This window comes from Loxodonta africana, chromosome 19 (assembly GCF_030014295.1).
Source record: "Loxodonta africana isolate mLoxAfr1 chromosome 19, mLoxAfr1.hap2, whole genome shotgun sequence".
Taxonomy (NCBI): Eukaryota; Metazoa; Chordata; class Mammalia; order Proboscidea; family Elephantidae; genus Loxodonta; species Loxodonta africana.
In genome coordinates, this window is record NC_087360.1 from 27704977 (window position 1) to 27729200 (window position 24224).

General features: G+C 42.2%; 2 protein-coding genes across 13 annotated transcripts in view; one reads left to right on the forward strand and one right to left on the reverse strand.

The window, feature by feature from the left end:
• Positions 1–816: 816 nt before the first annotated feature.
• HSCB (HscB mitochondrial iron-sulfur cluster cochaperone) lies at positions 817–24222 on the reverse strand. 7 transcript variants are annotated; one of them, XM_023559270.2, is made up of 6 exons: positions 23558–24218; positions 22288–22384; positions 21478–21567; positions 20743–20884; positions 17465–17512; positions 9595–12278 (listed from the first exon to the last, which is right to left on the reverse strand). In XM_023559270.2, exons 1-6 carry the CDS (start codon positions 23794–23796, stop codon positions 12136–12138), a joined length of 759 nt encoding a protein of 252 aa, XP_023415038.1. In that variant the 5' UTR covers positions 23797–24218; the 3' UTR covers positions 9595–12135. The 7 variants fall into 7 exon arrangements, with proteins under 7 accessions (XP_064128578.1, XP_023415040.1, XP_023415039.1 ...); XM_003419089.4 differs by lacking the exon at positions 9595–12278 and adding an exon at positions 12285–14221 and having other exon boundaries at positions 23558–24117; XM_064272508.1 differs by lacking the exons at positions 9595–12278; positions 17465–17512 and adding an exon at positions 817–2020 and having other exon boundaries at positions 23558–24191.
• The window catches only part of CHEK2 (checkpoint kinase 2), a 47529-nt gene continuing 47205 nt past the window's right edge, over positions 23901–24224 (forward strand). For 4 of the 6 annotated variants that reach the window (XR_002787964.2, XR_002787963.2, XM_003419160.4 and 1 more), the window contains exon 1: positions 23902–24163. The gene's annotated coding sequence lies outside the window, so the exon portion shown is untranslated. Of the gene's footprint in view, positions 24164–24224 lie in introns of all 6 variants that reach the window. The other 2 variants (XM_023559268.2, XM_023559266.2) reach the window with 2 other exon arrangements.

Below are 24224 nucleotides of genomic sequence, written 5' to 3' on the forward strand. Positions count from 1 at the left end.
ATACTCGTTTCACTTGTTTTTTTTGGGTCTTTGTTGTAAAGAGGGCTCGCTGGAAGCGTCTGTCTATTCCGCCATCTTGGCTCCGCCGATTTTCAGCTTTTATTTCAATGGTGTCATACACTATCCTCCTACAATATTCACTTAATATTTTCTTACATGTATCTATATTAATAAATGTAGTGTGTAGCACTCCATCGTGTGAAAACACCATGATTTGTTTTTTCATCTTGTCTACGATGGATATCTAGGATGTTTCCAATTTTTCATTTTGGAAAACAACATTGAATGATAGTAAAAAAAAAAAAAAAAATCTAGTGAGCATTTCACCCTTCCAATGTCAGGATAGCACCCCAAGTTCTGTGCCCAGCACTTGTGGGGAAGGTTCTTGGCCAAATCCTGCCACTGGAATACTTTTGTATTAGCCTGAGGTGGACCTTGTATGCAAGCAGGTTTTGGAGAAATGAAGAGAAACAGAACTGGGACATGGAACTCCCAGAATAAATTGTATAGCTGCTTTACCTCTGCTTGCTAGATGTCCTTACAAGGGGGAAATTCTTCCTGAAACTTGCTTTTATTAAAACATGGTAGTATCAAAGGGTCAAGAAGAATCACAGGGGAATTAGAAAATACTTTGAGATGAATGAAAACGAAGACACAGCATACCAAAACTTATGGGATATGTGAAAGCAATGCCTACAGGAAAATTTATAGCTACAAACACATACTTAAAAAAAAAAAAAATGATCTCAAGTTAATAATCTAAATTTTAAAAACAGGAAAAAGAAGAGTAAATAAAATCTAAAGCAAGCAAAAGAAAGGAAATAATAAATATTAGAGTCAAAATAAGTGAAATAAGAATACAAACAGAATCAAGAAAAACCAATGAGCCCAAAAGTTGGTTCTAGAAAAGATCAACATAGTTGACAAAGCTTTAGCTAGACTGACCAAGAAATACAGAAAGAAGACTCAAATTACTAAAATCAGGAATAAAACAAGGGATTGTAAAGAAATACTGTGAACAAATATAACCCAACAAATTAGATAATTTAAATGAAATGGACACATTCCTAGAAAGATACAAATTAATAAAACTGATTCAGGAAGAAATAGAAAATCTGAATAGACCTATAACAAGAGATTGAATTACTAATTAATAAACTTTGTACAAAGAAAAGCCTAGGTCTAAATGGCTTCACTGGTGAATTCAATCAAATATCTAAAGAAGAATTAACTTAAATCCTTCACAAACTCTTCCAGAAAACAGGAGGTAAACATTTCCAACTCATTTTTTTTTAAATTTTTATTGTGCGTTAAGTAAAAGTTTACAAATCAAGTCGGACTCTCATACAAAAATTTATAAACACCTTACTATATACTCCTAATTGCTCTCCCCCTAATGAGACAGCACACTCATTCCCTCCACTCTCTCTTTTCATGTCCATTCGGCCAGCTTCTGACCCTCTCTACCCTCTCATCTCCCCTTCAGACATGAGATGCCAACATAGTCTCATGTGTCTACTTGATCCAAGAAGCTCATTCTTTCCCAGTATCATTTTCTATCCATAGTCCAGTCCAATCCCTGTTTGAAGAGTTGGCTTTGAGAATGGTTCCTGTCTTGGGCTAACAGAAGGTCTGGGAACCATGACCTCCGGGGTCCTTCTAGCCTCAGACCATTAAGTCTGGTCTTTTTATGAGAATTTGGAGTCTTCATCCCGCTGCTCTCCTGCCCCCTCAGGGGTTCTCTGTTGTATTCTCTGTCAGGGCAGTCATCGGTTATAGCAGGGCACCATCTAGTTCTTCTGGTTTTAGGCTAATGTAGTCTCTGCTTTATGTGGCCCTTTCTGCCTCTTGGGCTCATAATTACCTCGTGTCTTTGATGTTCTTTATTCTTCTTTGCTCCAGGTGGGTTGAGACCAATTGAGGCATCTTAGATGGCCACTTGCTACCATTTAATACCCCAGACACCACTCTCCAAAGTGGGATGCAGAATTCCAAGTCATCCTTTGAAGTCAGTATTACCCTGATACCAAAACCAGACAAAGACATCACAAGAAAAGAAAACTACAGACCAGTATCTCTTAGGAACATGGATGTAAAAATCCTGGAGAAAATACTAACAAACTTAATCGGGCAACATATAAAAAGAATTATTCACCATGACCAAGTGAGGTTTATTCCAGATATCCAAGGCTGGTTTAATACTTGAAAATCAACCCATGCAATTCACTACATCAACAGGATAAAGGAGAAAAATCATATAATCTTTTTGACAGACACAGAAAAAGCATTTGACAAAATTCATTACCCTTTCATAAAATAAACACTCAACAAACTAGGGAAAGAAAGAAAATTCTTCAATCCAATAAACAGTACCTATCAAAACCTCACAGTTAACATTATAGTGAATTGCGAAATACTGAATGTTTCCCACTAAGACTGGGAATAAGACAAGGATGTCCACTCTTACCACTTCTGTTCAACATTGTAAAGCCAAAGCAATTAGTCAAGAAAAAGAAACAAAACGCATCCGGTTGGAAAAGAAGAAGTAAAAGTATATCTATTTGCAGATGATATGATCATTAAGTATAGAAAATCCCCAAAAAACTTTATGAAGAAATTTTAGAACTAATAATTGAGTTCAGCAAGGTGAAAGGATATAAGCTCAATATACAAAAATAAATCATAATTCTATACACTAGTAATAAGTAATCAGAAAAAGAAATTAAGAAAACAATTCCTTTGACAATAGCACCAAAAAGAAGAAAATACTTAGGGATAACTTTACCAAAAGAAGTGGATGACTTGTACACCAAACGTTACAACACGTTGTTGAAATAAATTAAAAATGATCTAAATAAATGAAAAAAGCCACATGTTCCTGTATTGAAGGACTTAATATTGTTTTAATAATGAATATCTACAGATTCAATGCAATATCTATCAAAATCACAGCTGGCTTTTTTTGCAGAAATTGACAAGCTGACTGTAAAATTCACATAGAAATAAAAAGAGCCCTAGAGTAGCCAACCTTGAAACAGAAGAAAGTTGGTGGGTTTGCACTTTCTGATTTCAAGATAGTGTGGTACTGGCTACAATATAGTAAGGAACCCGGTAGCTATGCAGATCCAAGTTGCCTTAGGTCCATTTGCAATACAAATGACTTTGCCCACTACTAGTGTGTATGTGCCATTTTGGGTTTCTATCCTGTGCGAAGGGGTTTGGCAGCTATTGTGAGTAGTAGGTACATAATAGTGAGGTTTCCCTTACTTCTCCGAGGATTTGAAACTAGGAAAGCCAGTCAAAATATATAGTCATAATAATGTTGTGTGCTTGGGAGTTAATTCTGACTCATAGTGACCCTATAGGACAGAGTAGAACTGCCCCATAGGGTTTCTTAGGCTGTAATCTTTTTTTAATCTTTATGGGAACATATTGCCAGGTCTTTTTGTCCATGCAGTCACTGGTGGTTTTGAACTGCTGACCTTCGGTTAGCAGCTGAGTGCTTAAGTATTGTGCCACTGTTGTTGTTGTTAGGTGCCGTCGAGTCCGTTCTGACTCAGCGAACGCACAACAGAACAAAACACTGCCTGGTCCTGCACCATCCTCACAATTGTTGCTAAGCTTGAGCCCATTGTTGTGGCCACTGTGTCAATCCATCTCATTGAGGGTCTTCCTCTTTTTTTTCCTGACCATTTATTTTACCAAGCGTAATGTCCTTTTCCAGGGACTGATCCCTCCTGATAACATGACCAAAGTATGTGAGAGGTAGTCTTGCCATCCTTGCTTCTAAGAAGCATTCTGGTTGTACTTCTTCCAAGACAGATTTGTTCATTCTTTTGGCAGTCCATGGTATATTCAATATTTTTCACCAACACCAGAATTCAGAGGAATCAATTCTTCTTAGGTCTTCCTTATTCATCGTCCAGTTTTCGCATGTACTTGAGGCGACTGAAAACAACATGGCTTGGGATGCACTGATAACTACTGGTGATTGGAATGTGAAAGTTGGAAACAAAGAAAAAGGATTGGTAGTTGGGAAATATGGTCTTGGTGATAGAAACGATGTCAGAGAGTGCATGACTCAATTTTGCAAGACCAACAACTTCTTCATTGCAGATAGCTTTTTTCACCAACATAAACCGCGACTATACACGTGGACCTCACCAGATGAAATACACAGGAATCAAATCGACTAAATCTGAGGAAAGAGATGATGGAAAAGCTCAGTTTCATCAGTCAGAACAAGGGACAGACTTCAGATCAGACCATCAGTTACTCATATGCAAGTTCTAGTTGAAACTGAAGAAAATTAGAACAAGTCCACCAATTCCAAAGTACAACCTTGAGTATAGCCCATCTGAATTTTGAGACCATCTGAAGAACAGATCTGATGCATTGAACACTAATGACTGAAGACCAGAAGAGTTGTGGAATGACATCAAGGACATCATACATGAAGAAATCAAGAGGTCATTAAAAAGACAAGAGAGGAAGAAAAGACCTAAATAGATGTTAGAAGAGACTCTGAAACTTGCTTTTGAACATCGAGTAGCTAAAGCAAAATGAAAAAATGATGAAGTAAAAGAGCTGAACAAAGACCTGAACAGAAGATCTCAAAGGGCAGCTTGAGAAGACAAAGTATTATGATGACATGTGCAAAGACCTGGAGATAGAAAATCAAAAGGGAAGAACACGCTCAGCATTTCTCAAGCTGAAAGAACTGAAGAAAAAATTCAAGCCTCCAGTTGCAATAGTGAAGGATTCTATGGGGAAAATATTAAATGATGCAGGAAGCATCAAAAGAGGATGGAAGGAATACACAGAGTCACTATACCAAAAAGAATTGGTTGATGTTCAGCCATTTCAGGAGGTAACATATAATAACCCATGGTACTGAAGAAATCCAAGTTTGTCAAAATACAAGGCTCCAGGAATTAACAGAATACCAGTTGAGATGTTTCAACAAACAGATGCAGGGCTGGAAGTGCTCACTTATCTATGCCAAAAAAATTTGGAAAACAGCCACCTGATGAACTGACTGGAAGAGATCCATACTAATGCCTACTCCCAAGAAAGGTGATCCAACCGAATACGGAAATTATTGAACAATATCATTAATATCACATGCAAGCAAAATTTTGCTGAAGATCATTCAAAAGCTGCTGCAGCAGTACTTCTACAGAGAACTGCCAGAAATTCAAGCTGGATTTAGACGAGAACGTGGAACCAGGGATATCATTGCTGATATCAGATGGATCCTGGCTGAAAGCAGAGAATACCAGAAAGATGTTTACCTGTGTTTTATTGACATGCTAAGGCATTTGACTGTGTGGATCATAACAAATTATGGATAACATTGCAGAGAATGGGAATTCAGGAACACTTAATTGTGCTCACGAGGAACCTGTACATAGATCAAGAGGCAGTGGTTTGAACAGAACAAGGGGATGCTACATGGTTTAAGGTCAGGAAAGGTGTGTGTCAGGGTTGTATCATTTCACCATACCTATTCAGTCTGTATGCTGAGCTGGACTATATGAAGAAGAACACGGCATCAGGATTGGAGGAAGACTCATTAACAACCTGCATTATGCAGGTGACACAACCTTACTTGCTGAAAGTGAAGAAGACTTGAAGCACTTACTGATGAAGATCAAAGATCACAGCCTTCAGTATGGATTACAGCTCAACATAAACAAAACCAAATTCCTCACAACTGGACCAATAAGCAATATCATGATAAATGGAGAAAAGACAGAGGTTGTCAAGGTCTTGGACTCACAATCAACACTCATGGAAGCAGCAGTCAAGAAATCAAAAGACACGTTGCATTGGGCAAATCTGCTGCAAAAGGCCTCTTTAAAGTGTTGAAAAGCAAAGATGTCACCTTGAGGACTAAGGTGCACCTGACCCAAGCCATAGCATTGTGCCACTAGGCCTTCTTATAACAATGTAACTGAAAATATATAAAAGCAGCAGAGAGAGAAGCAATGGCTCCATGGCCAACACTTGGCAATATAGAGAGTGCTTAGAAGCATTTTCTGAAGTTGGGGACCTGGTTTTGATTTGCCCCCAAACTATTACTGTGTGGTCTTGGGAAAGCTACTTTGCCATTTGTTCTGGATTAAATTGTGTGCTCCAATGATGTGTGTTGACTTGGCTAGGCCGTGATTCCCTGTATTGTGTGGTTCTCCATCATTTTGTCATCTGATGTGATTGTCCTATGTATTGTGAATCCTAACGTCTATGGTGTTGATGGGGCAGGATTGGAGGGAGTTGAGTTCATGAGGCAGGATTCAGTCTGCAGGATTGGATTGTATCCTGAGTCAATCTCTTTTGAGATGTGGGGGACAGAGCGGAACTGAGAAGAGAGAGACCTTGTACCACTAAGAAAACAGCAGAGCACATCCTTTAGACCCATAGTCCCTGCGCCGAGAAACTCTTAAGACTAGGGGAAGATTGATGATAAGGACTTTCCCCCAGAACCAAAAGAGAAAAAACCTTCCCCGGGAGCTGGTGCCCTGAATTCAGACTTTTAGCCTCGTAGACTGTGAGAGAATAAATTTCTATTTGTTAAAGCCACCCACTTGTATTTCTGTTATAGCAGCACTAGATAACTAAGACACCATTCAAAGCCTTAGTTTTTCCATCTGTGAAATGGGGATGATAGTTCCTGCCTGAAAGCGCCAGTTTGAGGATTCAGCGATGTGGTGCGATGGATCACTTTTATATGGTCTTTCTCGCCATGGTCTTGTGACACCTACCCAAGTAATTGGGTGGGAGTCCACAAATGAGGTAATTGTAGCTTGCCAAGAGGATTGGATAGCTTGCTAATAATGCAAATAAACTTCAGGGTACCCGTTTGGGGGTGGGACCATGCAAATAAGGTCTATGGAACTTTAACGAAGGGACTGGTCAGTATTGCCATCCCCTTAGACTTAAAATAAGCCTTCCTGGAGGTGGGAAGGAAAGGGTCTCACCACCACCAAGGAAGAAGAGCCAGGAGTGGACTGTGTCCTTTGGACCTGGGGTCCCTGTGGCAAGAAGCACCTAGAACCAGCTCAATGAGAGAGAGAGTTGTAACATTGTAGACAATGAGAAGCAGTAGCAGAGAAAGGGTGGCAGCAGAGGCAGGAGACCGGCATGAGACAGCGCAGTAGGCCCACTGAGCAAGAGAGCTGAGCGCCTTTGGGCAGTGGCTCGCTGAAGGAGCAGGGTGCCTCTGGGTCCTGGGAATCATGGCCTCGATACACATATTTTGGGGGGACATAATTCAATCCATGACATCTGCTAACCAAAAGGTCGGCAGTTTGAATCCAGCAGCCACTCCTTGGAAACCCTATGGGGCAGTTCTACTCTGTCCTATAGGGTAGCCGTGAGTTGGAATCAACTTGATGGCAACAAGTTTGGTTTTCTTGAATTCTCCTTTGGCCTTCCTTATTCATTGTCCAGCTTTTGCATGCATACCGGGTGATTGAAAACACCATGGCTTGGGTCACGGGCACCTTAGTTCTCAAGGTGACATCTTTGCTTTTTAACACTTTAAAGAGAGATTTTGCAGCAGATTTACCCAATGCAAATGCAAAAAACCAAATGCAAAACAAAAGGGGAGGTACCAAATGTTAAACCCAGTTCTGTCTGATTCCATGTCATCTGCAGTATAAACCAAACCCGTTGCCCTCGACTCGATTCTGACTCACAGCGACCCCTTAGGACAGAGTAGAACTGCCCCATATGGTTTCCAAGGAATGCCTGATGGATTCAAACTGCTGACCTTTTGGTTAGCAGCTGTAGCCCTTTTTATTTTATTTTTATTGTGCTTTAAGTGAAAGTTTACAAGTCAAGTCAGTCTCTCATACAAAAATTTATATACACCTTGCTTTTTTTTAGCTGCTCTCCCCCTAATGAGACAGCACACTCCTTCTCTCTACTCTGTATTCTCCGTGTCCATTCAGCCAGCTTCTGTCCCCCTCTGCCTTCTTAACTCCCCTCCAGACAGGAGCTGCCCTGTTAGTGTCACATGTCTACTTGAGCCAAGAAGCTCACCCCTCACTCATATCATTTTCTATCTTATAGTCCAGTCCAATCCCTCTTTGAAGAGTTGGCTTTGGGAATGGTTCCAGTCTTGGGCTAACAGAAGATCTGAGGACCATGACCTACGGGGTCCTTTTAGTCTCAGTCAGACCATTAAGTCTGGTCTTTTTATGAGAGTTTGAGGTCTGCATCCCAGTGCTCTCCTGCTCCATCAATGATTCTCTGTTGTGTTCTCTGTCAGAGCAGTCATTGGTTGTAGCTGGGTACCATCTAGTTCTTCTAGTTTCAGACTAGCAGCTATAGCTCTTAACCACTGCACCAGGGTTTTCAATCTGCAGTATAAAAAAAAACAGTATAGCAAATACAATTTGTGATTTACCTTCTTCCTTCCTTAGTCTACCTGATAAGCTCGTGCTCAACAAATGTTGTCTACCTGACTAGCTCCCAAAAAAATCCTTGGGTATTGAGTCTCTAATGAGTGTCCAGTATTGTCATACCTTGTTGCTGTGTGACTCTGCTGGCACTCTGGAAAGCTTGCACCTGGTTTCCACTAGACTTCACCCTATGTGCCTTTTCCCCCTTGCCGATTTTGCATTGTATCCTTTTGCTGTAATAAATCATAGCTGTGAGTAGGACTACATGCTGAGTCCTGTGAGTTCTTCTAGTGAATCATCAAACCTGTGGGTAATCTTGGGAATCCTTCACACAGCTTCTCTCTACTATCTGGATTCTACTTCTCCTGAAGCCATCTTCCCTGGTTACCACACCTGGGAGTGATCCCTCCCTAAGCCTAGTGAAGCCATATACTCAGGCTTTGGAAATTGGAACTAGGTTCAAATTCTGCCTCTGCTGGGCATGATGCAGGTCCTGATACATGGCAGCTCTTGTCATGAAATTTTTAATCCTCATTATGAATTGTTTAATCCTCTCAGCTGGTGGGTTCAGCCTGAGTCCATGGGCTTTGCAGATAGACCTGGGTTTGAAGCCCAGCTCTTCGGATTCTCGAAGCCTTTTTTTTCACCTCAAAATGAGTCCACTTGGGTATAATTTGACGGGATACATGTAAAACACTGTACACAGTGCCTGACACACAGTGGTTATTCAACAGATAGGAGCTTTTATTATTATTTTGGTTCTTGGTATAAAAGTCATCTCTCCAAATAGATAGTAAGCGTCTAATAGTACTGTGTATTGTTCCCAAGGCTGAGCATTCTCCTGAATAAAGTAGGTGCTTGAAACTTTTTTTTTTTTGAAACTGTTGAAAGGGTATTTATTCTTCAATAACAAAAGGCATGACTTTGTTACCAAAGTAAATAGTCATTATAAAAAAAAAAAGTCACATTTGAGTGCTTATTCTGCATGTGCCATGCACTGTGCTTAGCAATTTGTATAGATAGGTATTATTATCATTATTTTAAAGATGAGGAAATGAGGCTTAGCACAATCACCGGCTCATAGCAGATAAGTGGGGGAACTAGGATTCAAACTCAAGACAGAGACCAGAACCTGGGAAGAAATAGTCACAAATTAGTCAAAACCTCTGATTTGTTACTGTATAAGGAATATTGGGGGTGGGGGGTGGGGTAGAAGTTGGGGTAGAGGCTGGGGGTTGTTGCCAGAACTGTTAAAAATAAAATTTTTAAATACTAAATTTGTGCATAAATTCATTAGCTTTATTTTACAGTTTATGAACCAGGGAATGTGTGGTCTGAAAGTCAGAAGCTAGGTACAATGTGAATGGGTTTTCTAACAAGGAAGCTTGTACTAGGTAAATTTAGGATTGGCTGGTGGGCATTTTCTTTCCTTATTTGGGATAAGGTAAAAATTTGAGTTAGTTTAAATACAGTAGGCAAGTACTGATTGGCTAGTTTAAGTTTCCATTTCCAGGAGAGTCAATAGATTGTCTTAGATTTAGCTCCTGGGAAAGTTAGGCATTTACGTGAAATGAAAACTTAGGTTTTGATTTGCTGGCCTGGGGCTCAGCACTGGAGCCTTGGTGGTACAGTGGCTAAGACCTGGGCTGCTAACCAAAAGGTCAGCAGTTCAAATTCACCAGCCGCTCTTTGGAAACTCCATGGGGCAGTTCTACTCTGTCTTGTTGGGTCACTATGAGTCATAGCTGACTTGACTGCAATGGGGTTTTCCTTTTTGGGGGGAGCTTAGCAGGAACGACTCCATTTTGGGCCTAATTTAGTCAGGCTTTCAATTTCTCCCTGTTTGGTCACACTCTTAGTTCATTGAGAGATGTGATCAAATTTTAAGGTAAGAGTGCCACTCCCAGTCACTGCATTGATGCTCAGGTTGGATGGCAGTGGATATTCACAGGCTACTATGGATTGGATGCTATTGAGTGTATTCCAACTTACAGTGATGCCATGTGACAGAGTAGAACTGCCCCATAGGGTTTTCTAGGCTGTAATATTTTTTTTATTGCACTTTAGTTGAAGATTTACAGAACTAGTTTCTCATTAAATAGTACACATATTGTTTTATAACATTGATTAACCACCCCATGTCAACATATCATGTCAACATTCTCCCTTCTCAACCTTAGGTTCCCTATTACCAGCTTTCCTGTCCCCTCCTGCCTTCTAGTCCTTGCCCCAGGCCTGGTGTGCCACTTTAGTCTGCTTTTGTTTTATGGGCCTGTCCAGTCTTTGGCTGAAGGGTGAACCTCAAGAGTGACTTCATTACTGAGCTGAGAGGGTGTCAGGTCAGGGGGGCCTTACTCTCAGGGTTTTGAGACAGATAGGGTTAACCATGCTGGCAGAACAAAAAGAGCTGTTAAAAGATTACCATCTAGAAGTTGGAAAAACAGGAATCACATCCTGTCAACATAAGGTTGAAACAACCCAAGAATTACTATTTCCTTCTTACTGTTTTTCTAGTCCTTTTCCCCTTTACAGGCTCTGCATGCACAGAAGAACAAAGTACGACAGCTGTTTAACCTTCCTTAGAACGGGAAGATGGCGATGTAGTGCCGAAGATCAGTGTGCCTGCGCTATACCCCATAATTAGTGATGCCAAGGGCTGCGGAGAGGACTCCATCTTGAATATCAGCAGGTTCTATCTTGGATTCCAATGCATGTGCAACCTAATTTCGTAGCACTGCGGTTCTGAGAAGTACCTGCCCCTTGACAGAAACCTACTAAATATTCATTACTCTATCGTCACCACCAAAGCTATATAAGCCCTAGCCTTGCCTCCCCTTTCTGAGCCAGTCTTTTGGAGAGGTATAAGCCCCCAAAGACTCCTTTTACTTGTCACAAGTAAAATAAACCTGTTAGAGATGAACCCAAAATTGTCTCCTCTGTGTATTCTTACAAGGACCCATTGAGTCCGGAGGGCCTCCATTCCCTTGGCGGTAAAAGTTTCTCCAGTCTCTGTCAGGGCAGCAAGTCTGGTCTTTATTTTTGAGTTAGAATTTTGTTCTACATTTTTTTCCAGCTCTGTCTGAGACCCTCTATTGTGATCCCTGTCAGAGCATTCAGTGGTGCTAGCCAGGCACCACCTAGTTGTACTGGGCTTAGTCTGGTGGAAGCTGTGGTAGATGTGGTCCATTAGTCCTTTGGACTAATCTTTCCCTTACATCTTTAGTTTTCTTCATTCTTCCTTGTTCCCAAAGGGATGAGACCAGTGGAGTATCCTAGATGGTCACTCACAGGTTTTTCACACCTCAGACACTACTCACCACAGTAAATGTTGAACATTTTCTATATAAACCATGTTATGCCAATTGAGCTAAATGTTCCAAGACCCTGGGCCCCACCGTCCTCAAAGGCTGTAATTTTTACAGAAGCAGATCACCAGGTATTTCTCCCATGGAGCCACTGGGTGGGTTTGAACCACTAACCTTTAGGTTAGCAGCTGAACACTTAACCATTGCACCACCAAGGATCTTTAGGGGCTGGGACAGATGCTTAACTTGTTTGCCTGTTGGCCAGAAACTTTAATCCATAAATTAGGGAACACTTGAAAAGGTTCCTGGATTTAGAAGTCCAGATAAATTTAGGGTTTAGACTAAAAGGGAAAGAATTGGGAAGAGAAAAAAGAGAAAGTAATCACACTGACCTCAGAAGCCATGACTCACAATGTCTTTTTTTATTTATTCCCCAAGTCAGAAATGGTTTGCTGAGGTCCAGCCTGCAAGCAGGTGAGGAGAAAGTTTTTTTTGAAGTTCCTCCAAAGATGTTGTATCAGGCAATATTTATCTGCTTTCTTTTTGTGGTCAGATTGTTTTGGTCCTGAAGAATGAATGAATATTATCCACAGAAGTATTCAAACACTCCTTTCATCTCCTGCTTCTTGGGAGAGGTAGGCAATTTAAAGGGAACAAATGTTCACATTGTAATTATCTTCTTAAAGGACTCCCAGTGTGCCTCCAGACATGTAGCTCTCTCTCCTTGTAAACTGTGACGGGGGTGGAGATTGTACCGATATTCCCAACTAACGTTAGGATAGACAGCTGCTGTGGTTAACTGGCCTTCTGAAGATTGGTAAATGCTAAAATGATAACTATTACTGGATCAAGATTCACAAGGTGTAAATTCTCAGAGAACGATCAGGCAGAATGCAAAGGAGCTGCACTTTTAAGCTCTCGTAGTAGTATTTAAGCCCTTGGTTCAGACCCCTGACTTTTAAAAATTATAAACAAGTGATTTCTTCTGGAAGAATTTGAATTGGAATTTTTTTAAGCAGAATTTCCTACTTGCTATTTTAATCTTCCTTGATCCAGAGACTTAAAATACTTTTTTGTTCTTCTTCTATCTGGAAATTAATGAAGAACTTAAACTGAATCCCAAAAGATCCAGAAAGGTAAGTGGAACTGCTTTGGGCTGAATTATAGGAGCACGGAAATTGTGACAAGGCAGTGTGAAGTGTCCAGAGAGAAATTAAAAGTGCTCTATCTACCTCACCAAGGTGAAGGGGAAAATGTGGTTAGCATTCAATGCCAGACTTTTTTTTTTTAAATTGTGCTTTAGGTGAAAGTTTACAGCTCTAGTTAATTTCTCATACAAAAATTTATACACATATTGTTATGTGACACTAGTTGCAATCCCTTAATGTGACAGCACACTCCCCCTTTCCACCCTGGGTTTCCTGTGTCCATCTAAACAGCTCCTGTCCCTTCCTGCCTTCTTGTCCTGCCTCTGGACAGGAGCTGCCCTTTTGGACTTGTGTATCTGCTTGAACTAAAAGCATAGTCTTCATGAGTATTATTTCATATTTTATAGTCCAGTCTAATCTTTGTCTGAAGAGTGAGTGGGCTTTGGGAATGGTTTTAGTTCTGGGTTCACAGAGCCTTCGGGAAGCCATGGCTTCAAGGCTTCGGGGATTCCTCCACCAGACTAATTCATGATAATTTGCATGTTTACCAAACAGAAAGTCCCACTGTCACACTATCTAACATGGTGACTATCTTAATGTAGTCATTCCATTAGAAAAAAGATGTGGCTGTAGGGCAGAGGCTGGCAATCTCATGGTCAAACCCAATCTACTGCGTACTCTTGTAAATAACGTTACTGGAACACAGCTTGTCTATTTGTTTATACATTGCTTATGGCTGCTTTTGTGCTACAACGGCAGAGTTGAGAGGTTATGAGAGAGACCCTATGGCCCACGAAGCCAGAAATATTTTCTGGCCCTTTACAGAAAAAGTTTGCTGACCCCTGCTCTTGGGCTTCAGGTTGGCCTTGTACCCACCTGTTCATCCATGAGCCCGTGTGTGTGTGTGTGTGTGTGTTGTGTAAAGTGTCAGATGAAGAAATGACCACTAAAGCATGACATACATAAAGATGGTATAAGCAGTTAAAACATATCTATTCTCAATTACCAAACCCACCAAAACCCACTGCCGTTGAGTTGGTTTTGATTCATAGTAACCCTACAGGACACATTCCAAGGCTGTAAATCTTTACGGAAGCAGATTGCCACATCTTTCTCCCACAGAGTGGCTAGTGGGTTCAAACCACCGACCTTTTGGTTAGCAGCCGAGCCCTTTAAACACTGCACCACCAGGGCTCCTTCTCAACTACCAAAAGCCAGAAAAGAAATATACAGCAGCTTTATTTTTAAAAGGTTTAAACTAGCAACAATTAGAGTGGAATCTTCTTTAACTTGATCTTTTCTTCTACATTTAACAAGTATCTCATTTTTGTTAAAATTTCCTTGGCTTTTTCAAAGTCATCTGAAATAAACAGAGACATTGATGTCAGGCTTCATTTCAATCAAGGATCAAACCAACTCTATTGCCCAAGGCAGCTAGGCCAAAGCTGGGCCCTGGGCTCTGGAAGGCCCATCCATCACTCAGTACATCTGAGCAATGGACAGGGATGCCATCTGGGTTGTTGAGGGGACAAAGGGATTAACCAGGGGCAAGAGCAGACTTGTTTACAGGATTCAGATTTCAAATAAGCGAAGTTCGACTCTCTTCAGGACAGTCCCAAAGTAATAAATAGGTTGTGTTTTAAAAGTTTTCCACCCGTGGCAGTCGTAACCCTGAAGAGGATGTGGAAGCACGGGGTGCTTCCTCTGTGCTGCATGCTCAGGTACAGGCTACGCTCAAGGGGCTTACAGTCCTGGGACAGACGCCTTTACACTGGTGGTTTTCAACGTGTGTGTGTGTGTGTGTGTGTGTTATTTGCCCTCCAGGGGACATTTGGCAATGTCTGGAGACATTTTTGGTTATCATAACAGGAGGGTGGGGTGTCAGACCAGCATCCAGTGAATAGATAGCTACCTGCATCAACCCAATGACTGCAAAGATGTGATATTAAGTAACAAAGCGAGTCACAGAAAATATGTGAGGTGTGATTCCATTTATATAAATTCAAAAATTATGCAAAACTAAATAATAAATTTATATTCACATATTAAAACTGTCAAGAAAAGCAAGGGAATGATTTAACACAAAAGTCAAGGGAGTGGTTACTATGGAAGGGGATACAATGGCAAAGGGCCCATGGGGGCTTGGAAGGTAATGGTCATGTTCTGCGTCTTATGCCTGGTGGTGGGGACATGAGTGTTTGTTCTATTATTATTCTTTCAATTGTACTTATACATCATTTATTCTTTTTTGTATTGTATTTCATAATTAAACAAACCCCACTGCTGTCAAGTCGATTCTGACTCATAGCTGCCCTGCAGGGCAGAGTAGAACTGCCCTATAGGGTTTCTGAGACTGTAATCTTTACAGAAGCAGACTCCACATCTTTCTCCCGTGGAGTAGCTTGTGGGTTTGAACCACCGACCTTTGCTTAACCACTGTGCCACCAGGGCTCCTTCTAACTAAACAAATACAAGTATACACATACAAAGGTATAACAGGGTTTTTTGGGTGGGCCCTGCTGGAACACATCCTACCCATGTTAACCAGTGCATTAAGAACATTCCATTTCAGACAGCTAGGTTGGGCCAGGTTCCTATCTATCCTGCTGTCAACCTATATTTACCCTACTCTTTTTAGAAAATCTGCCTCTGCCCACTTCTCAGAATCCACACCTATAGTCCCTAAAAAGTGGGCAGTGTACTGTGTAAACCTACCCCCTTGGCCTGAGTTGATTGGACTAGAGTGGACATCTGGCTCAAGCTGGGCCAATCAAATTCTCCCAGGAATCTAGACTTGGGTCTAGAAGACTCTAGTCAGATGGTGAAAGGCCTTATTCTTAAAAAGGTAATAGAGTTTAGAGGACCCAGGAGTCATACTGTGGGGGAGGCCATTTTGGAGCAAGTGGATGGGTCTAGTTAATGAAGAGGAGGTCAGGGTGGACTTCTAGAGGGCTGGACCCATGACCAGAGCTGTCTTGGTTCCAGACTGCTTTTTGGCTTCCAGGTCCTGCCCCAGAAAAGTGCTTATCTCACTATGCTATAATCATCTTTGGTATTTTCCCTTTGGATTCTGGGAGATAGCCCTATGTCGTATAACTAGCTCCCTTTATCTGGATCAACTTACATGGCTTTTTCTTCTTGCATGCAAATGATTCCTAAGCCAAAGTGCCATTATTCCCTTTTTTTTAAGGGATAGCACAGATCAGGGATGAGGAGAAAGGTTGTTCTTGCTTAAAAATAGCTAGATCCAGTCTCTTCAGCCTGAGAGCCAGGGGCAATAGGGACCAGGATGAAAATTTCATACTTGTTTTCAGGTACCCACCACCTGTCTGTGAGTTTACCATACTACGTAGCTTTTGTGTTGCTTATGATGCTGGAAACTATGCCACCAGTATTTCAAATACTAGTGGAGTCACCCAGCAGGTTCAGTGGAGCTTCCAGACTAAGACAGACTAGGAGAAAAGCCTTGGTGATCTATTTCCAAAAATTAGCCAGTGAAAACTCTGTGGATCACAATATAATATTGTTCAATATAGTGCCGGGTCACTATGAATTGGAACTGTCTTGATGGCACTTAACAACAGCAGTGCTGGAAGATGAGCCCCCTAGGTTGGAAGGCACTCAAAATACACAGTGGCTGCAACAACGGACTATTCTTGAGCGTACCAACAACTGTGAAGATGGTACAGGACTGGGCAGTGTTCCATGGGTTGCCAAGAGTCATTGCCAACTCCATGCAAGTAACAGTAACAACAACAATTAAGGCAACTCAATGCAACTAACAATTGCAACAACAATTTAGGCACATTTCTGCCTTGGGCATCTGCCCTCCAGGGCTTTGCAAAAGAAAACGGTATGCTGGCTTTGCTAAATGTTGACCCTTCAGCTTTGCCTTCAGAGCCCTGCCCTGTTGGCTTCAGTCCACATACCTCATCTTATCTTCTACTTGCCAAAGGGTAATGAAGTACTGTACTTTATCCTTTATAATGTTTAATTGGCATTTCTTTGTTTTTGGTACATAGCTTGTTTTTCCAGTAAGGCTCTGAATCCTTGAAGGCAGAAGTGTAGACTCATGTATATTTTATATTTCTCCATGTATCTGTTGGGAGCCCTGATGGCACAGTGGTTAAGAGATCGGCTGCTAACCAAAAGGTTGGGAGTTCGAATCCACCAGCCATTCCTTGGAAGTTCTATGAGGCAGTTCTACTCTGTCCTATAGGGTCGCTATGAGTCGGAATCGACTTGACGGCAAAGGTTTGTTTTTTTTTGGTTTATGTATTGGAAACCCTGGTGGTGTGGTGGTTAAGTGCTATGGCTGCTAACCAAGAGGTCAGCAGTTAGAATCTGCCAGGTGCTCCTCGGAAATTCTATGGGGCAGTTCTACTCTGTCCTATAGGGTCATTATGAGTTAAAATTGACTCGATGGCAGTGGGTTTAGTTTGGTTTTATTTATAGGGTTGCTGAGTCGGAACTGACTCAACAGCAATGGGTTATGTGCCTGTTATAAGGTGGGTATATAATGCTATTTGTTGAATGAATGGTTATACCTCATTGCTTACAATTTCTTTCCATACCTAAGAAAGTCAAGAAGCAAAGAAAATACCTTGTTCAAAAGCTCTGCTTGCACTGTCAATACATTCTTTCTGTTTGACTGAAAGAGAAAACCATTAATTTTTCTATTTAAATAGACTCTTGATAAGAAGACAACACTTTTTAATCATACTGGGTTGAACAGGGCAAAGCAGGAAGTTTGGATCTGTGGTAAGTCTTCATAACCCTTGTTTCTACATGTTCTAGGATGGCAGCTCCTGTTTAGTACAGCACTGCCTGACCCTAGTTACACCATCTTTTTTTATCCTATGAAAGGTCTCGGGGGCAATCACCAAAGCTCATAAAATGGCTGTAGAATCACTGGGGGGAAAAAAAAGACAAATGCCCTGATTCTCTCTATCAAGCAGTCTAACTCCTTCAGATTTCAGCAAGAAGAAAATTAATATACCTGGATTGTCTATCAGCAGAGCAATACAGAGTGTTTTAGGCAACCATTTACAAATTATACAGCCTCCCAGGAAGATGAAACATTTACATTACACCATACTATGCCTTAAAAGAGATGTTCACTGAAGTAAACGAGTAGCTACCTCATATTCCTGTTGTTTCCTCATTAGGGAATGAAGACTTTCTCAGTAAGATATGACTAGTATCAATCATGTTTATATTGCCTGTTTTCAAAGCACTTTCAATTACATTATATCCTACGGAAGGAGCCCTAGTGGTGCAGTGTTTAAATGCTTGGATGCTAACCTGTAGGTCAGTAGTTTGAACCCACCAGCTGCTCCACAAAAGAAAGATGTGGCAGTCTGCTTCCATAAAGATTACAGTCTTGGAAACCCTATGGGGCAGTTCTATTCTGCCCTACAAGGTTATTGGGTTGGAATCGACTCAACAGCAATATTATTATTTTTTATATCCCAAGGTTGACATGATCAGTATTGGGGGATTTTCCCATGCTCTCATGGTTGGTGAGTGGAGGTATTGTGAACAGACCCCAAGTCACCTGACTCCCAGTCCAGTGTTTGGAAACTTGCTACTCAGCTGGCAGTATGGTATGGACAAAAAGAGCACCGGCCTACTAGTCTGGAAGCACCAAAGTTCTCGCTTCAATGCTAGATTTATACCCTTGAACATTCACTCTACCTGGGCTTTAGCAGGTACCTTTTGGAAGGGAGTTTAGAAATAAATCCAAGTGAAGGTCAGTGACCTGGTCAAAGTCAAACATTTAATATAGAGCTAGAATAACCACTGCCATTGATTGAGCACTTACTTCACACCAGGCACTGTATTAAGTGTGTTACATGCTTAATCTCATTTAACTTAATCCTTGCAACAACCAGTACTAATATTGTCCTCCTTTTACAGATGAGGAGACTGAGGTTCAAAGTGGTGAAGTCACTTACTCAAGGCCATGTAGAGAGGCAGTGGCAACGTTGGGACTGAACCCAGATCCACCTCACCTCCAGGTCTTCACGCTCCTCTGCCTCCCAAGCAGCAGCCAGGCTCTGACTGCAATCCTGAATTTCTCCTCTGCCTATACTACTGGACTTAATGTCCATATGTCCCTAGCTGACAGTCCCCCCACCACAACTTCTATTTTACTGCTTTTAATTTGTTTATCATTTATTCACTCATTTAACAAACATTTACTAAGCCCCTACTATGCTCTCAGTTCTGTGTTATGTGCTGAGGATGCGAGGGAAGCGAAAAGCAGACACAATTTCTGCCTCTGCAGAACTTCCAGTGTAATGGGTAAAGCTGAGATTGATCTAATAATCTCACACAGAACAGTAAAGTTTTAACTGTGATTATTCCTACAATGGTGGGGTACACAGTGCCAAAAGGTGTTAATGGAGAGGTCAAGAATGGTTTCTCTGAGGAAAATATCCCCCAGATCTGAAAGAGGAGGAGTTAACTCGATGGGCTGAAGGAGAAGGTTTCAGACAGAAGCAATAGCACGTGCAAAGGCCCTGGGGTAGGAAGATGCCTGGTATAGATGAGGGATTGGAAGTGGCTGGTCTGGCTGGAGTGGAGGGGGCAAAGAGGAAGAAAGCAGAGGCCAGACCATGCAGGGCCTTTTAACCATGCTAAGGAGTTTGGTCTTTAACCTGAGAGCAGTAGGAAACTACCCCAAGTTTTTAAGCAAAGCGAAGGGTTATATGATTAGATTTGAGTTTCAAAAAGATCACACAAGTGACAGTGTAGGAATATTATACATGGAGCTAGAAGATATAGACAGACCAGCCAGGGGCTACTGTAGGTGTGCAAGTAAGAGAGAATGATAGCTTGGAACAGGGTAGCGGCAGTGAAAATAGATGGGTAGATAGATTTGAGATGCATTAAAAAAGTCATCTCTGTAAGACTTGGAGATGGATGGTAAGGGAGAATAAAATTGTTAAGGATGGCTCCCCAGTGTTTAGACTTATAAAACTGGATGGTGCCATGTGCTTAGAGAAGAACCCTGGAAGAGCAACAGGTTGCTCTTTTTTTTTTTTCCCATTGAGGAAAGGGAGGCCACTCATGAATTCCATTTTGGACGTGTTAAATTGAAATATATAGAAGGCACAGGCCATGTCTTTCTTGTTCACTGCTATATCCTCAGTGTCAAGCACAGTGCTTGATACATAGTAGGCACTACGTAAACATTTGGGAAAGTCTGTAAGTGCATCCAGTCTGAGTGAGAACCCTGGAGTCTTTTCTACAGAATAAAGTAGAAAATGAAGCTATATGGGGTCTGAAGAACAGGGTCTCAATCTTTGCTTTGCTACATATCTGCTGTGTGACCTTGGGAAATTCCATGAAATTCTAAGACCCATTTTCCCTGTCAGAGATAATCACAGTATCTAAATGACATCACGGGTGGGAAGGAACATTCCAATCTGCAAAATACTGTTGTTGTTGGGTGCCACAGAGTCGATTTCTACTCATAGTGATCCCATATGACAGAGTAGAACTGCTCCATAGAGTTTTCTAGGCTGTAGTCTTTATGGGAGCAGATTTCCAGGTCTTTCTCCTGTGGAGCTGTTGGGTGAGTTTGAACCACCAACCTTTTGCTTTAGCAGCCGATAGTATTACATTCTTGATTTAAGGCTGCCTTTTATAGGGCCACTATGAGTCAGAATTGACTTGATGGCAAAGGGTTTGGTATTTTTTTTCCAGAGGGACGTTGCAAGTTTAACCTCCAGACAACATTGGTTTCTTTATGGTCAAGAAAAAAAATTCCCTGAATCATCATGATAACCAGTAATTTTCTCTCTATACTCGTCTTTCACTTAACCCTAGGTATATATCCGTAACAAAGTGCCTTGGCACCGTTTCATCTTTTACCTGCGACAATGGATTCAATCTCATTGACAGCACCTTCATGTTGAGCTTCTGCGAGTTTTTCATTGATTTCCATTATTTCCACGAGGAATTGCTTGTCCATTTCATCTGTCCCTTCGGGAATCTCTATTCCACGGAGTTTTAGCTATTGAGGTATAAAGCAGACAAAATAAGTTCTGTTTAGGAAACTATGGCCAGAGTCCTGTAATTCCTATTCACACCTTAGAACATAATATCGCTCATGGGGAAAACTCGAGCTGTCCTAATAACGAAAGCGTTAAGAGTAGGTGCCAAAAGCCTGGGCCGAGACAGAGTGCTGGGACAGGATCCCTCTCTGTGCTCCTTGGACCTGTGTGACCCTGGGGAGTTACTCTTCTACTCAGAGGTTGAACTAAATGTTTGTAAAGATTCTATTAAGTTCTAAAATTTTCTGGAGTTTAAGACTTCTCCCAAAAGAAACCAAAAATTACCCTTCATTAAAAGTCATCATCAAATCTTTGAAATTTATAGAAAATGGTGTCAAAAAAAAAGAAAAGAAAAAGAAGCAACTGGGGCAAGTAACATTTGCAGAGAATACTCAGAGAAAATGACACTCGTGTAGTATCTTTGAGGCTAAATATTAGGTCTCTGGATCAGCTCAGGTCTCAAGCGCTTTTCTCTGATTAGAGGGGAGCAGGTGTCCCACAACACAATAAGCACCAGGCAGTCACGCATAAAAGAGTTGGGAAATCACCTTACAAGGTATAGTCCCCTGCTTAGGGGTGCCAGAAGGGTCTTATAGGCATCATTCACCAGGGTCGAATGCTTCACTGAGAAGTCCTTTTCAGTCTGTTAGTGGGAGATGAAGGCAGTCTTATTATCATCCAAATTAACCATCTTACATTCACAAACTGTTTTAAAAAGGCTGATGGGTTACTGGGCCATAAAAAGAAATGAAAGTCCTGATGCATGTCACAGCATGGATGAACCTTGAAAACATTATGCTGAGTGAAGCAAGTCAGTCATAAAAGGGCAAATACCGTATGATCTGACTTATATGAAAGAGGCAAATATAGTGGTTACTAGAGGTGGGAGGGAAGGGGAGAAAAGGGAGTTACTGCTTAGAGGGCACTGAGTTTATGTTAATTGTAGTGGAATAATTTGGAAAAGGATAGTGATAATGGTTGTAAAACATAAAGAATATAATCAGTGTTACTGAATTATACATGTAAAAACTGTTGAAGTGGCATATGTTTTATTATGTATATTTTTACCATAATTAAAAAAAAAAAAGGCTGATGGGTGGAGACCTCAGGAAGTAGCCAAAATAGAACTGGTGTCGGATGAGCTGTCTTAATTTTCAACTGATTGGTTTTAGTCTGCTGGGAAGTTAGATAAAAGCTGTGAGTGCATGACAGCTCCAAGGCCTGGCTGGCTGAGGTCAGGCTGCCATAGGGTAGAGCTGGTTGTCCGGCTTGTTCCGTGATAATTACATAACCACAAGGCCACTGCCACCCATCTAGTGTGTACATGTGTGTTTGGGATGATTGGGGGTAGCCAATAGACTACCTGAGACCTCTGGCTGAAGAAATCTGGATGAACGAGACGCTGTAGTTGCTGGTACCTATGCTGGAGCTTCATGGTGTCAACTCTGAAGGAACGGTTGCTGGAAGAAAACCAGTAGATGAAATTCATGGAACAAATAATTAAAGATTTGTCTTCTATAAGCCTGGTTCCTGCTCTCATGGGGGATGGTTTCAAATAGTGGTTGGTGCTATGAATGAAAACAGAACTGGGTCAAAGAGAGTGGTGAATGGAGTGGATGAAGAGATGACATTTGAGGGGAGACCTGAATTTGTGGAGGAGTATTCAAATATCAAAGGAAAGAGCCATCCAGTCAAAAGGAACCACAAGTGCAAAGGCCCTGGAGTGGGAACAAAATTGGCACACTGAAGAAATTAAAGGGTAGTGTCATTGCAGCCCATAATAAGTGCTCAGTGACCTGTGGGGGCAGATCCTGGAGTTGAGGGAAGGGGCAATGCTGAACTTCACCCAAACTTTCTCTCTCCTAGATCTCCCACTTTCCTTTAATCCAACTCATTTTAGCTATCAGTTCCTAGAGTCTGCCTTATCACCTAACCAGTCCATCTCCACCCACATTTCATCACCTCTCCAAGCTCAATTTCAGAGGAAAATGGGAAAAAACACCCATTTCTGGGACCTTCCACCTTCAATTCCCACTTTTCCTTTAAATCCTGCCCACAATACTAGTTTTTCTGTGCTTTTACTCCCTTAAAGATCCCTATTGGTGCACTGGCTAAAAGCTTGGCTGCTAACCCAAAGGTTGGTGGTTCAAGCCCACCGGCCTCTCTGTGGGAGAAAGATTTGCAGAACTGCCTTATGGGTCAGTTCTACTCTGTAAGATCACTATGATTCAAGATCCACTCCATGGCAAGTGTTTTTTTGGTTTTTTACTCCCTTAACTTGGACTATACATTAGTATTCCTTTCTTTAAGAGTTTCAACCCAACTTTAACCTTTCTTACTCTGCTCCCCAGGTCTCCCTTGTCCTAGGTCCAGCCCTCAATTTCTCCTCTCAGGCTTCGCACCTCAAGTCCCCCCCTCAAGTCTCCATCCCTCATCTCTCCGGCACTTCCCCCAGACCCCGCCCCTTAATTTTCTCTCCCTCAGGCCACTTCCCAACCTCCATTCTCCCAGGCTCCGCCCCCAACCATCTTTCAGGGCCCCTCTTCTCCAAGCCTGGTCGGCCCACCATTCTAGCTGACCAGTTCGTCACGTCTCGATGGTCTCGACCCCTTTCCCAAAACCGCCGCCCGTACCAATCCATGAGGCTGAAGTAATCTCGAGTGGGGTCGGGTGGCTGCAACGCGCGGCACCGCGGGCAGAAGAGTATGTCCTCCCCTGTGGGGCCCCCTGGGCTGCCGCCGCACTTCCAACATCGCGGGGAGTTGCTTCGGGCCTGCGAAGCAGCATTGCAGCTTAGTGGTCTCCTCCTGGGGCTCCATGCTGGCCTCAACCCCCACACCCGGAGCAAGGCCCCAGCTCTCCCGCCCCACATCTGGCCCACGGCCTATCTCGCCTGGGTCACCTGTGGGGGAAAGGGGAGTTAGCGAGCGACCTAACTAGTGCTGCTGATTGGCTGTGGGAACTGAGGGGGCGGGATCACCTTGGGGAGGGGGGGAACCTGGATTCTGTGTCCCGCTTTGAGATCTAAACTACAACTCCCAGCAGGCAGTGAGGCTACACTTCCAAGGTCCCATCCGCTTCTCCTCATTGGCCCAGGGCGGCGGAGGGTGTTTTTGATTGGCTGAGGAAGGAGTTTGTATTACATCTTTAGCGCCACTCCGCTGGCTGCGGCTGCGGCTGCGGCGAGTGTGCGCGAGTCGGCTGCGGCGAGTGTGTGCGACTCCAGGTGGGCTCGCAGGGTGAGTCTTAGTGGGGAAACTTTTTTGGGTGTTTTAGGGGTTCGAATCCCGTCCTCAGGGT